The sequence below is a fragment of the Vicia villosa genome, linkage group LG7, assembly GCF_029867415.1.
Source record: "Vicia villosa cultivar HV-30 ecotype Madison, WI linkage group LG7, Vvil1.0, whole genome shotgun sequence".
Classification (NCBI taxonomy): domain Eukaryota; kingdom Viridiplantae; phylum Streptophyta; class Magnoliopsida; order Fabales; family Fabaceae; genus Vicia; species Vicia villosa.
This window is the reverse complement of record NC_081186.1, coordinates 70,973,144-70,986,798: the sequence shown is the minus strand read 5'-3', so window position 1 is coordinate 70,986,798 and position 13,655 is coordinate 70,973,144. Positions and strand designations below refer to the sequence as shown.

Genomic DNA, 13,655 nt, shown 5'->3' with positions numbered 1-13,655 from the left:
TGTCACCTAAGATTACCAATTGATTCACCGTTTCACGCTACTTCTTTGCAAGAACATCCCATTCTTAAAAGCCTTTCACTCGATCGAATTCAATTGTGTAACTCTTATCTAAAACCCCCAAATCAACACCTTGATCTTGGAGTAAAAACCCCCACAATTTTTCCATGAAACCCCCTATGATTATCAATTCAATCTTAGGTTACAACCAACCTAAATTGAACATTATCAAACAAGTCTTGATGGCACCCAAAGAATGAATGATTATGTGTACATTGTTTATGTGTATGCATAGATGCAAGGTTGAAGATGATGAGCAATCTTAACATGTGTTTATAGTTTCATCAAATTGACAATGATGCATGTATGATATATTTATAGTAGTGCAAGTTGGAGGCAAAAGGGAAACCTAGAAATGTGAAAAAAGAATGCAAATTTTTCAAAAAATAGTAGCATGTGTCGACACATATAAGTCATGTGTCGACCTATGTAAATGCATGTGTCGACCTGTATCAAGTCGTGTGTCGACACATTCAAACAGAAGTTATAGGCTTTAAAACCGTAGTACATGTGTCGACCTGAAATACGTATGTTTCGACACATTATAGTAATTTTGAGTGCATAATGTATCGACCTAAAACTTAATATGTGTCGACACATATAGACAGAAGCCATGGGCTTCATTGTTGAGGTACATGTGTCGACCTGAAGCATGTATATGTCAACACATGCACTTGTGTTTTGAGAAAATTTTGATTTTTGAAACATGCAACTGATTTTTAATGCCTTGTAACTGATTTTTTTTATGCATGATACATTTTCCAAACATGTTCTAAGTTCATTCTAAGATCCCTAATGCAAAGGTACACATAACGACTCATATACCATTCAATGTAAATAACATGCAACTGAAGTTTATGCAAGTTTGCATGTGATCTTGTGCTTTAGTTGTCTTTATCTATTTAGGATTATTAGTTTGCAATATCAAGTATAAGTAGCTCTTAAAGTACTAAGATAATGAACAGACACACACTATAACATTTTTAAACTTCATCTATTTTCAAAACCTTCTTAAAAATGGTTCAGACCAATGTGTAATCGACTATGGACGTTGGTTAATCGATAATAAAACAAAAATTTGGCCTATAATTTATTATGGGTGATATCTAGTTGATAATGGGGCGAAATCTCAATGTATAATTGCTTAAAGAAGCTCTCTAATTGATTAGGGTTCAGAGTCATCAAAATCTTTCCTATTTTTCTAGGTCTAATCAATTAGAGGCATAGTCTAATTGATAAAGTCATAGTCTAAATGATTAGAGCGCAGATCTAATCAATTATGATCCGGGTCCGACCAAAAATGTCTCATTTCTTGGCTAATTTTTTAATTATTGAAATAAAATTTGTGTTTACTTCTAAAAACATAAGAGATATGAAATATTAGTATTCCTCTTACTTTCATTCTCTTCTTAAAAACTTCTTATAAATTGAGAATTATTTTAGTGTTAAGAGAATGAAACACTTAATAAGAATTGTTCTTGTGTAATTTTTTAATAATCTCCTTTATTTGTAATTGTAAATAAAGATAGTGATATTCTCTTATAACTCTGACATAAGTTATAACGGTTTTAAGTTAAACCTAAGTAAAAATTTGGTGTAAACAAATTTTAGGTTGATCCTGCCATAAAATATATGTTGTTAGTGGAACTCTAAAAAATAATCTTTAGAGCCTAAAATAGACTATATAATCTTTTACCTTATCTCTTTATAATTATGTTACTTAATCTTTCGTGCTCCATTTTTATTTCTTTTCTTAAAATTAATTAAGTAAAAAAAATTTTAAGTTTTTAAAAAAAAATTATCACATTTTAAATAATAGGTGTAAAATGTTAAAAATCAAATGTTTACTACTAACAAATCTTGGAGAAAAAGAAGTGTGACAACGTGTATTGTATAAAATTGAATAAAATAAAATTTAGTTCTTTTATGCTGCTAATAATTCCTTATCCATCCAGAGAATCATGCTATGTATGATAGATATATTGAGACAAGTATATAAAAAGCCAATCAAGAAGTTGCCTTTCTAAAATCTGCATGCAACCAGAAAAATGGGATATGTACAGATCAACATGTTCTATAAGGTTATCAAAACATCACATGCAGCAAACACACACGTATGTGTCTAGTCCCACCATTTTTCTGACATCTCAATATTCAATCTTAAACTTTTTGCACTTCAATCATCATTCACGTTTCCATATGGAAAAGGATAATAACCTTAATTAACCTATTTCTATTCTCTTTTGCTCTTTCTTTTTTTGGTTACAATTTGATTTTTGTCTTTCAAGTAAACTTAACGTGATAAAACGGAAAGAAATTGAAAAAACAGCTTTCGTCTTGAAAGTCTTTATGAAAGTAAAGCTTCTTGAATTTTGATTGATAAATAAGAATTGCTATAAAAAATTTATTATGATTGTGATAGTTAATTATTTTTATGTTATGTAAATCTTCTTTGTGAACTTGCAAACGTTTTAAAGTGGGAAAAAAAATCATATTAATTACTATAAACTCTAATAGAGATAGAGGGAGGTGGTCAAATTACATGAAATATTTGGATAATGGTATCCTATTATTAGCATATGTTGTGATACATATATAAATATTTTATATTTAAATATTATTTAATTATTATATTTTAATAATTATTATATAATTTTATATATTTATATTTATTGTTTATTTAATTAAGAGTTTTTATAGATTAAGTTATTAAATAAAGTTAAAAAATAGAGTGTATTGGAAAAAATAATTAATTGATAGGGTATGAGCTTAAATATGGGAGAACGTTAGGATAACTCATTTCAAAATAATAAGAATTTTGATTGATTATCACCATATATATATATATATATATATATATATATATATATATATATATATATATATATATATATATATATATATATATATATATATATATATATATATATATATATATAGACTATGGTTCACAGTATATCGTACACAACAAAATTATATTTTTCCCTATCTAAAGAGTGTTCAAGACATTAGTATCGGTTGAGAAAGATTCACAAGTCAACATATGTCAGTTATTTGTCTCTACACTTTTGCATTTCAGATCAATATCAAAAAATTTATTGTCATGGATACATTTATTTCCATAGTCTTATCTCTCATAGACTATCAAGTTGTAGATCCTATAATTATATGCATGACCATTGGTGTATTTTTTTCTTCATCCAAAGCATGATTGATATCATGTATAGAGCATGTCTTGAATAATAACTGTTATTGAATTAATTCTAACAAATGGTATTAAAGTTTTTGGTTAAACCAAGGGTATGAGTTCTTAGAATGCTTTGTGGTCATAGAGTTGTAGTCACAAGTTCTGTTGTGTAGATTGGGATAGAGAAAAATGATGGAAAATTGGTTTATGACCTGTGGAAAATTCAAGTCAAAGATGTATTGATACAATCAGATTTATACAAGGTGTTGGTTAATGGTTAGTACATGAACACTGATTAACATTAATGCAAGTTCTATTATGAGATTATGTCAGTGGTTGAAGAGTTTTCTCTTAACTTGAAAGTTTCACCATAAGTTTTCAACATGGTTTTTTTATATGTAGAAATTCTTGAACTGGTTTATCTCCAAGTGAAGTATTTTTCTTATGGAGGAGTATGATAGTGTTTGAACTATGATTATCAGTGAAGACGGTGGAATAATTCTTTAAGTGATATAGCTTCAAGTGATTATACTCTTTATGATATAGTATGATAGTTCTTTTGAATTATATTGTTCGGTGAAGACAATGGAAGTTGATGTATTATTTTCAATCAAAGTGGAGGTTGTTGGTGTTGGTTGAAAATATATATGTTGAAGAAGTTTTCATCCACTTAGTTTTCTAAAGGAAGAGGAAGTCCAGGGCTATATAATGAATTCAAGTTCTTCATTGCAAGATGCACCGGTAGAATTTCTATATATGATTAAGAATACATTTATTACTTATTGAGGATATTAGGATCTGGAATTTAGGACAATCAAGTCTAATTTCTAATCACCATTAAGAGATCATATCAATCACATTAAATGGCCTCTAATGGACTTTCGTGTAAGACGGACTAGAATTTCTAAATAAGGAGAAGAGCGGAAGAGGAGAAAATATTCAAAATTCATGATATTATTTAACTACGGAATTATTTGTCTTCACTGGTAGAATTATCATTTGTATCCTACGGGTACATTTAGAGCCCTCTGATTATTCATTAAAACTTAGTAAGACTCTAAATCTCTCTAGAATATCTTCTAAAACTTGAGTAGGACTCTAGAGCCCTTAGGAGTATTTATCATAACCTCAAAGGACTCTAAAGCCCTATGGGGCATCTTCTAGAACCTTAGTAGGGTACTAAAGTCCCATGGATTATTACTCAGAACCTTAGTAGGACTTTAAAACCCTCTGAGATGTCTTCTAGGACCTTAGTATGACTTTGGAGCCTAGTGGAGTACTTATCAAAATCTTGTAGTTGGCCAGCAGCATAGGCTGGGCACCATAGAACATGCCACAGTGCATGCCATAGCGATGATGACCGCTGGTATATTTTGGTAAGTAAATCAGAATCTAGTGCGTGGACATCCCAAGATTAAAAAAATTATAATAGATCGATAGGTTCTAAAGCCCTTTGGAATTTCTTTCAGAACCTTAGTAGGAATCTAAAGTCCTTCGAGGTATTTATCATAAATTTAGTAGGATTATAGTAAGACTCTGGAGCCCTGTAGGGTATATACTAGAACCTTAGTAGGGCTTGGAATCCCTCTATGGTATTTATCAGAATCTTAGTAATGTTGTGAAGCTCTAAAGAAATTTAAATTAGAGTTTAAAAACAATTATTAAAAACGTTTGAATAAGCAGCAGAAATTCAAAGTAAAGAAATTTAGTGAAAAATAAAAGAGATAAAGGAAGAGAGAACAACACTGAAAATTTGTAGAGGTTCGGTCTTAAAGAAGTGGCTCATTCCTCTCCCCAAGAACTGATCTTGAGAGTATACACTGATGCTTGAGAGTTTTCATAAGATTAAGCCCACAATCCCTCTTATATACAAGGAAATGAAGTTTTGGGATAACTTCCCATCAAACAGTGAATTAAGGAACAAAACTGTTAGTCTTCAATCTAAATAATGAACAGAACTTCTAGCGGTTAGTCTCTAAGTCAAACTAATATTTTGCATAGGCTGATCTCAAACCAAGATGGAGTTTTGGGTTGGATATCCTCTTAACCAAACCGAGGTTTTACATTGGATGACCACACACCAAACCGATATTTTTATCGGGCTGGTCTCAAACCTACTGAGCTTTTACGTAGGCTGAACTCGGAAACTGAGTGAGATTTTAAATAGGTTGGTCTCGAAACGATAGAAATTTTGACTAGGCTAAGTTCAAAAGCTGATGTGAATATTTCTTTATGGTTGCTCTTCAAGAATCCAAAAGAGGGTTTTTCTTCAATTATGGAACTCATGAACTAAACAAAGACTTATTCTAATCCCTTAAAGAGTTTCACTCTGGTTTAGCTCCAAAAAAATCACTTCCTACGGAAGAATAATTTACTCAAGAGAAAAACAACTCTTGGTAAATTTACAATAAAAACATCACCCAGAATAAATTCCTCCCTTATACTCAAGAACACTCTCAAAGCATTATGGCTAAAATATGTGAAAAAGTAGAAACGGTTTAAAGAGGGTAAGATAGAAATGAAAAGTGAAATTTTTCACGTTTTTTGGATGATTTGAAATGATAGAGAGTTTTTCACGTTTTCAAGTGTTGTAGCTTTAGTAATTACTTGACTTCATGTGATGTTAACATCAAAACCACTTTAAGCGTTGTAACTACTTTAGGTGTTGTCATCATCAAAACCATATTATCATCACAACTAAGTTGTTTCTTATTGAGTCTTGTTATCCATGAGATTTATTATCTTGGATCACTTCTTGATTATACCTACAAGTACATGGTTACACAAGGGGGACTTAAATAGTGCGATAAGGAGCATTAATCAAGGTAGTAGGTCGCACTCTAGGGAGAAATATCGAGAGCTCGCCCAAAGTATCAAAGGCTCTCCCGAAGTATTGTACGCCCGCCAAAGTATCAAGAGCTCGTCCGAAGTATCGTGAGCACGTCCAAGACTATCAAAACTTGTCTCGTGTTCATAATCCTCATGTCATATTGGGATCACATAAACTCGTTTCATGTATTAGATCGGTCTTCGTGACCCATAACCAATGCAAAGGAATATTATAAAAAAAAGTTAGGTAACCAACAGACGTTAACAAGACATGATCAAAGAAAACACTTCGCCCTTACACAGCTCATGCTTGAGGGGTTGTGTACATGTCCGAATTTTTGATAGGTCTTAGGAAAGCATTTCGCCCTTATACGACTCATACTAGAAAAAATTTGTACATGTTTGAGTTTTGATAGCCTTTAAAAAATAGTTTACCTTTACACAACTCATACTTAAGAGACCGTGTACATTTCGAACTTTTGATAAACCTTAAAAGCATTTCGGTCTTACACATATTGTATACATTTTAGTCCTTTTGAAAGGCGTTAGTGTTTATATTATAGAGCATATGACTCATGACTCGAGTATTCACATTTTTGTCCTATTGGAAGGCTTAAGTGTTTATATTCTAGAGCATATGAGTATTCAATTCTTCGATACGATAGAGATTAATAATCTCAAAACATTAGTAAAAAACTTAGTATTTATATTATCCTGAATTTTTATCTACCCAATTTAAAAAGTTGGATATGATTACATTAATTTAAGAAAGAAAATTAATTTGAATAATCATTAATAATGTTGGTTAAGACCAAAACTAATATAAACATTAATTTTGAATATTTTACTATAAATATATTTATAAAAATGAATTAAAAACCAAACAAACACTTCGGGCCTTCAAAACCCTACGAAGTCCCTATCCATAGAATAAAGTCATCAAACTAAGTTCTGATGGTTAACTTAATTTGCTTCTGAAAGCAATGTATTTTTTGCATCCATATCTCAGTGGCTTTTAGAGGTTACATAGAGCTATTTTGATACTTCACTTAATGACAATTTAACAGGTTTATTATGTCTTCTAAATTTGGTTTATGACTTTTGGAAGCTCTGTTAGGTCATTTTTCCATTTTTCATCTTATATTATATTTTCTTTATTTCCTAATCTAAATAAGTGAAGATTTTGATTGATGAAGACTCTCTAAACTCCTCATTTTATTTTACTAATAGTATATTGTGACTACAATTATGAAGTTAAAATAAATTAATAAATAAAGCTTAGTAGCATTATTGAAGTCATTGAAGATATATTATGTATAATTTTCAGAAGTTTGTTTCTTAACATCAAGTACGTAAGCCATGAACTACTCTCACATTGCTTGGATTAAATATCTTTATTTTAATGTTTAATTAATATACCGTTGAAGTTAATAAGTTAGTCAACAATGTTATGTTTGCTTTGCTTATAAGTTATAAGTAAGTGACTTAGTGCGAGTTTAGATTTACATTAAGCTTGAAAGTTTTATAAATATTATAGAGTTTAATATTGATAAAATAAAAATAATTCACCGTGATCTTGACAAATTTGCTTATACATGCTTTTAAAAAATTGAACCACTTTCTTTTTTAATAAAAAAGAAAAATACAATAAAAAAAATTTTAAAAAAACTCGGACTAGTGATCAATCCAGTCAAGATATAATACCAATAAATTACTTGTTGAATCAATAGGAGATAGGTTGAACCGGATGAATATTGATCGGATCTTTATTAAAAAATATCGCTATTAAATTCAACTAAATACATATAAATTAATATTTGATAAATAATTATTTTTGATATATCATTAAAAATTATATTTATGAATCATATAATATTATCATTTATTTGAAAAAATTATATAAATAGTATTTTATTTTAATTTCTATCATTATAATATTATTAAAATATAAATATATTAATAATAAATATTAATTTATTCTCTACAAAACACTTTTTTCAAAAATTATGAATTTTGTTCTATTTTTTCTTTCTATTCTCGTCTTTTCAAAATGCTTCATTTCCCTAACCATCAATCTTTCAAATAGAGTTTCCTAACCATCAATCTTTCAAATAGAGTTATCAGTAAGCTTGTGACAAATTTGACCCTCTTAATTTTCATAACCACATATAATTAAAACAGTGAAAGACATAAAATATCATAACACTGTTTAGAACTATAGACAAACATGACAATTAACATTATTAATAACATGTGCCAAATACAAACATGACAATTAACATTATTAATAACATGTGCCAAATATTCTAATGACCATATGATTTTGCAATTTATTTTAAAAGTATACCCTATAATTATGTTGTTGTGTCAACCTGCCTAACTCAATGATTTTCGACTACGTCAAACCTCTTGAAAGTACGAATCATTATTTATTATATTATTTTGACATATTTATATAATTAACTATATAAATAACTTAATTAACAAAAATGAGTGTAATCATGACAACATCTTAAATTGTGCACTACAAAAAAAAAATGGGAAAAATGATTGAGTTTTCCTTGAAATATGTTTAGATATCATAAAATAAACGGAATGAAATTAATTTTAAGATGGAACAAGGCAAATTCTCACTTTCACCTAAATCAGAGGGGGAAGAAAATAATGATAAATAATAAAATAGAATATAATCAATATCACTCAATTCCACTCCCACTCTGATCCATCCAGATTTTAATTGATCCAAATAATAGAACTTTTTTCCATATCATCCCATCACCTTCCATCAATTCAAATACACACTCTCCAAGTCGGGGGCAGAGCGGGAGTTTATGTCCGTTCCATTCAATACCTGCTCCCAAATTCGGCCCAATGTATATATTTTTAAGATGTTTTATACACATCTAGTTAGATTTTTTAGATATTAATAATTTTAAATCACTGAGTAAAAAAATAATAATTTAAAATCATTACCTAGTTAGGATCATTGTCCAAATCCATAAACTCAACACATTTTGGTGGCAAAATAGAAACATCCACATAAAATTTAAAACTATAACTAATGCTCTTTGCTCTTTTATGTGCCATGCTAACATAAATTAAAATTTGGCATCCTCCCTAAACTGTCTGAAGTAGCAAACTCGAGTAACTCATCCGTATATATCTAATGATCTACCTAACTGACGGTTTCTGCTGGCATTGGCCCTTTCCTCGACCTGTTCCTTTTCCTGCTTCTCTTCACTGTGCTATCTCCTTTCGTTTCCTACATAGGAATCAGTGAACGTTTAACAAATCAATAAAAATCAAATATAAAGTTAACATCCAAGTGTTTTCAAGTTCAAATTGAAGAAACATTTAAATTTTGCTACTTATCCTACCTTCAAAGTATTGTTTTGATTTTCACGGCTTTTCTTCTTCTTGCACGAAAGTGGGTTTGGAGCCTGCCAAGTTCACAGTAATATATCATCAAAGAGTGACACACAACAATAACTGTTAGAAACATACACAAATGACTTCAAGTCAAACATTTTCCTATCAAATGCATCAAAAATACAAAGAAATTAGTTTGTGGCAAAATTATAAAAAGTTTGTATAACCATTTAACTGTCAATTCATTGCTGACATTTTGTTTTACCAAAAAAAAACTATTGTCAATTGGTTTACAATCACTTCCTTGTGGTAGTGCAAGCTATAAGCCTCAATATTAGTTAACAATCACTTCCATGTGTTAGTACCACTATCAGCCACAACAACAAAATGCTAAGCTATAAGCATATATATTAGATACAAAAATATAAAATCAAACGAGAAAAAAGCTATAATAAAAAATAAAGTTTAACCTTTGCTCTTTTTCTCTTGAACTGAGGTTTATCCTTGATGCCAATCTGATTCCTTGAAGTAATACTTCTTTTTATTGCCTGTGCACTTGCAATTGGATCTCCTGAATCCTTGTTTTCCATTATTTCAGTATTGGAATTATTGTCTTCCCCACCAGCCAATTTCTTCTTTGCCATATCTCTAAATATCTGGTATTCTACGTCGGTCATATGCATCCGTCTTTCTTCCAAAGTTTTGACATATTCCTTCTGAACTGCCGATGGAGATTCAAGGAAAAGAGCATTTCTGAGACCATATATGAGAGGAACACCAGGTATCTGCAACAAGCAGGTAAAGAAGACTAAACATATGAACAATGATACAATTCTACACAAGTCAACATATTTTAGACAAAGTCATTGGCACAGAAAAGACAGTTTAGACAACTACTAACATTTTAGCGTGTCTACAAAGAGACAGTAGCATTATCTAATTGTCGCAATTAACATTACGAAAAAAAATTCCAACCTCTTGCAACTTCTTCCGTAGGTCAGCATCTTGACTGGCAACAAAGAAGTGCTCAGAATTGTTTTCGCCTACAACCTCCATGATGCATAGTTCGCCCCTCACACATTTTTCATGCTCGCATCTGCATATTGAAGTTTAGATCAAACTACAAAACCATCACCAAAGCATTACTTGTGCACTGATAGAATATTATATACTGATGATTACGAGTTTCAAAAGTTAAAATAGAACTTCAAATATTCACATTAGAGAGCCTTTTAACATTCCATTTCAGTCAGTCATAAAAGTTAACTTGGGGATCTTACTGACCTTGAGAATCTCAAGGTCAGTTCTATATGCATTTAGGTCTATAAATATTAATTATCAACATAATTATAACAATACTCAAAGTTTATACTTTCAAGGGACAAAAATGGTGGTCTAAGTTCTAAGAGGTCATCCTATTAAAGTTGGTTCCGAAAAGAATCCTGCCTAGTCCAGGTTCTGAAAGGTTGTAACTAATATGGCAAAGAGATAAGGCATTGAATGAGGAAGTTATTTATCTTTTGCCTTTAGACAATGCAAGCAATTTGGGTGATCCACAATAACTTCTTGACTTGTTGGAATAGCTGATTAATCAATTGAGTAAGACCTAAAGGTGGATTTCTTACCACATAACAACAATAGGGGAAGAAGAAAAAATAGAACAAGAACTACATATGTTAGCAACAACGATAAATGAAAAACCTAAAGGATTTAAACGGCTAAGTTAAATTTTTTCAAAGTTGTTTCTTAGTTGATGCAAATAGGGGTGTTTCTTAATGTCTAACAAAAAATTATCGGACTGAATTCGTAGGGTCTATTTTCTCCAATTTTTTACTTATCAACCTAACCCGGTGTTGCCAATGGTGGAATATGGGGCAGGCCAAAAATCCATCATATCAAGACGCCATTGCAGCCTATAGTACCTCCATGGATGGCATTCCTTCAAAAAAATTCTACGGAGGTTGTCAAAAACTCCGCCATGCCATTGCTCCTTGGCAAGTGCCCACCAATTAACAACACTAATCTAACCTGTTACCTAGCCCTCCAAAACCACAAGGCCCAAACACGCTAACCGATATGTTTGGAGCCAACCAATTCGACCCTTGTATTAAAGAAAATTTGCATACATTCATTCACATTAGAAGGCTTTTAGCCTACTGAATACTGGATCACTCATCATGCAAATCTATCATAGCGACCGAAGAAAATTTTGTAAACAAATCCATTTAAAAGCACGTGTGCTACTACAGGATGCATATGTATTTAGAAAGACGGAAAATTGTTTAACCTTGCAATTATAAGATTCCGAGCTGCCTCAAGAGCCTCCGAATACGATTTACCAAGCCGTTTCAACTCAGCTACAACACATCTACATCACCTCAATCAAAAACCCAAATCAACAACAAGAAAAAATCAAAATACAAAAACCAAAAAAAAAAAACAAAAGAAAGACCTTGTTGTGTAGAGCTTGACCGTAGAACTAAGAATATTGGCAAGAGCCCTATCAGCAGGGGTTATACGATTGTCAATAAGGTGATGCACAAATGTTCCATCACACAGAACTTTGTAAGGCTTATGGAAACCAAAACATGCAGTGAAAAACGTCAAAGTCTTCCTGTGTCTACTTTGCTTCTTAATCTTCATCTAATAATTGGAAAAAAATAAGTATAAATTAAAAAATTGGAAAACCCTAAATTTGCAGATTCATGTTCAATGGAAGATCAACTTCTTCTATAAACTCGAAAATCAGATTCTAGAGCGAAAAGTAATGTAAAAGTACCTATGCTGTCAATGACGGCTCTGAGTGGAAATTCGGTACGACGGTGCGTTTTCTATCTCGGTGTTTAGCGGTGGCCGACGACTGACTCCGGTTGCGATGGCGGCGTGTTGAGTTCAGTTCGATTTCAATCCTAATTCGTTTTGATACAAGCGTGGAGGAGTATGATGGGCCTCGTCAAGAGTAAGTGGACTGGGCTTGCGATTAGAATCCCACGAAAATTTTACCTTTTACCCCCTTACTCTTACACTTTTTTGGTTTATAACCACCGATTTAGTCTCGTTCGGGGTCACTGACATCAAGTAGTTCTAATTCCCTCCCGATCTTAGTCCGTTTTACTCTTACACTTTACCCCTACAAAAACACAAACAAAAAATTGTTTTATCTCTTTCTCATTCAACTTTTTATATCTATTTTTTACCCTACCTTGCAATCTATCTAGACGAATTCACCCCCACATAATTTTTTATATATAAATTGACATAAACCAAAAAGTCACAAGTTCGGCCTCATATATGAAAACTTGGACGGGGACAAATAATAATACGTAAAGGTGTCATCCTACCTAAAAAGGAAAGTCGAACACCTCCACGTCACAACTCTGCCAATAACAACCCCCTTATACGTCCTCACTCATTATGTAGAGTTATCAATTATTCTCCATAATATATAACATATAATAAATGATGAATATGTTACCCTTATATTAGTAAGATCCCCACCAAGTTCGACAAGGACATTTGTCGCCTACACAGTAAGGCTGGGTAAAATAGTCTTTCATCCACATAACCATTTATCCAACAAACAAGATGGCATAATCAATATCGCCACTGAAAGAAAGTGGTGTATTGGTTATAATTCATAATATTATGGAAAATTTGAGGCGACAAAAGACAACAGTAACCAGTCTATTCAATGTCCTTCGTGGTAGCTTTGACATCTTAAAGGAATATCTAGTCTAATTCAATAAGACTACAATTAGGGGTTCTAACCCAAATTAAAAAATATTAGTGGGAGCATTTTATAACAGATTAAAAGTTTGACATTTCAATGAGTCTCTTGCACGTAAGTGTTTGAGAGGAGGGCGAAACTTTATTTAAAAGGAGAAAAGGGAAACATTGAAAAAATAAGCAGAGATTTTAACGAAAAATGCCCCAAATTAAAACAATTTCCAAAGAGAAAGAGAGTTTATAGACGAAGAACATACTGAACTAGATGTTGAATAACATAACGCCTTACGACTTTTCAATTACCAGGATAAACATTCATAGAAGTCAAATTTTGAAAGAAATCCTCCACATAAAGTTAATATATGAGCTAGCTAAACTATGGGACTATGTGGGCCTAGACAATAATATATTGTACTTATCATCTGGTGAAAGGCCACAATACAGATATATTTTTCAATAGAATTGGGATATCGAGAAATTAATCTAG

General features: G+C 31.4%; 1 protein-coding gene across 1 annotated transcript; it reads right to left on the bottom strand.

Annotated features, from left to right (window-relative positions):
* Positions 1 to 9,018: 9,018 nt before the first annotated feature.
* LOC131620738 (uncharacterized) lies at positions 9,019 to 12,402 on the bottom strand. Its single transcript, XM_058891903.1, has 7 exons — positions 12,222 to 12,402; positions 11,895 to 12,085; positions 11,730 to 11,810; positions 10,418 to 10,538; positions 9,913 to 10,227; positions 9,451 to 9,513; positions 9,019 to 9,335 (listed from the first exon to the last, which is right to left on the bottom strand). Exons 2-7 carry the CDS (start codon positions 12,083 to 12,085, stop codon positions 9,249 to 9,251), a joined length of 858 nt encoding a protein of 285 aa, XP_058747886.1. The 5' UTR covers positions 12,222 to 12,402; the 3' UTR covers positions 9,019 to 9,248.
* Positions 12,403 to 13,655: the final 1,253 nt, after the last annotated feature.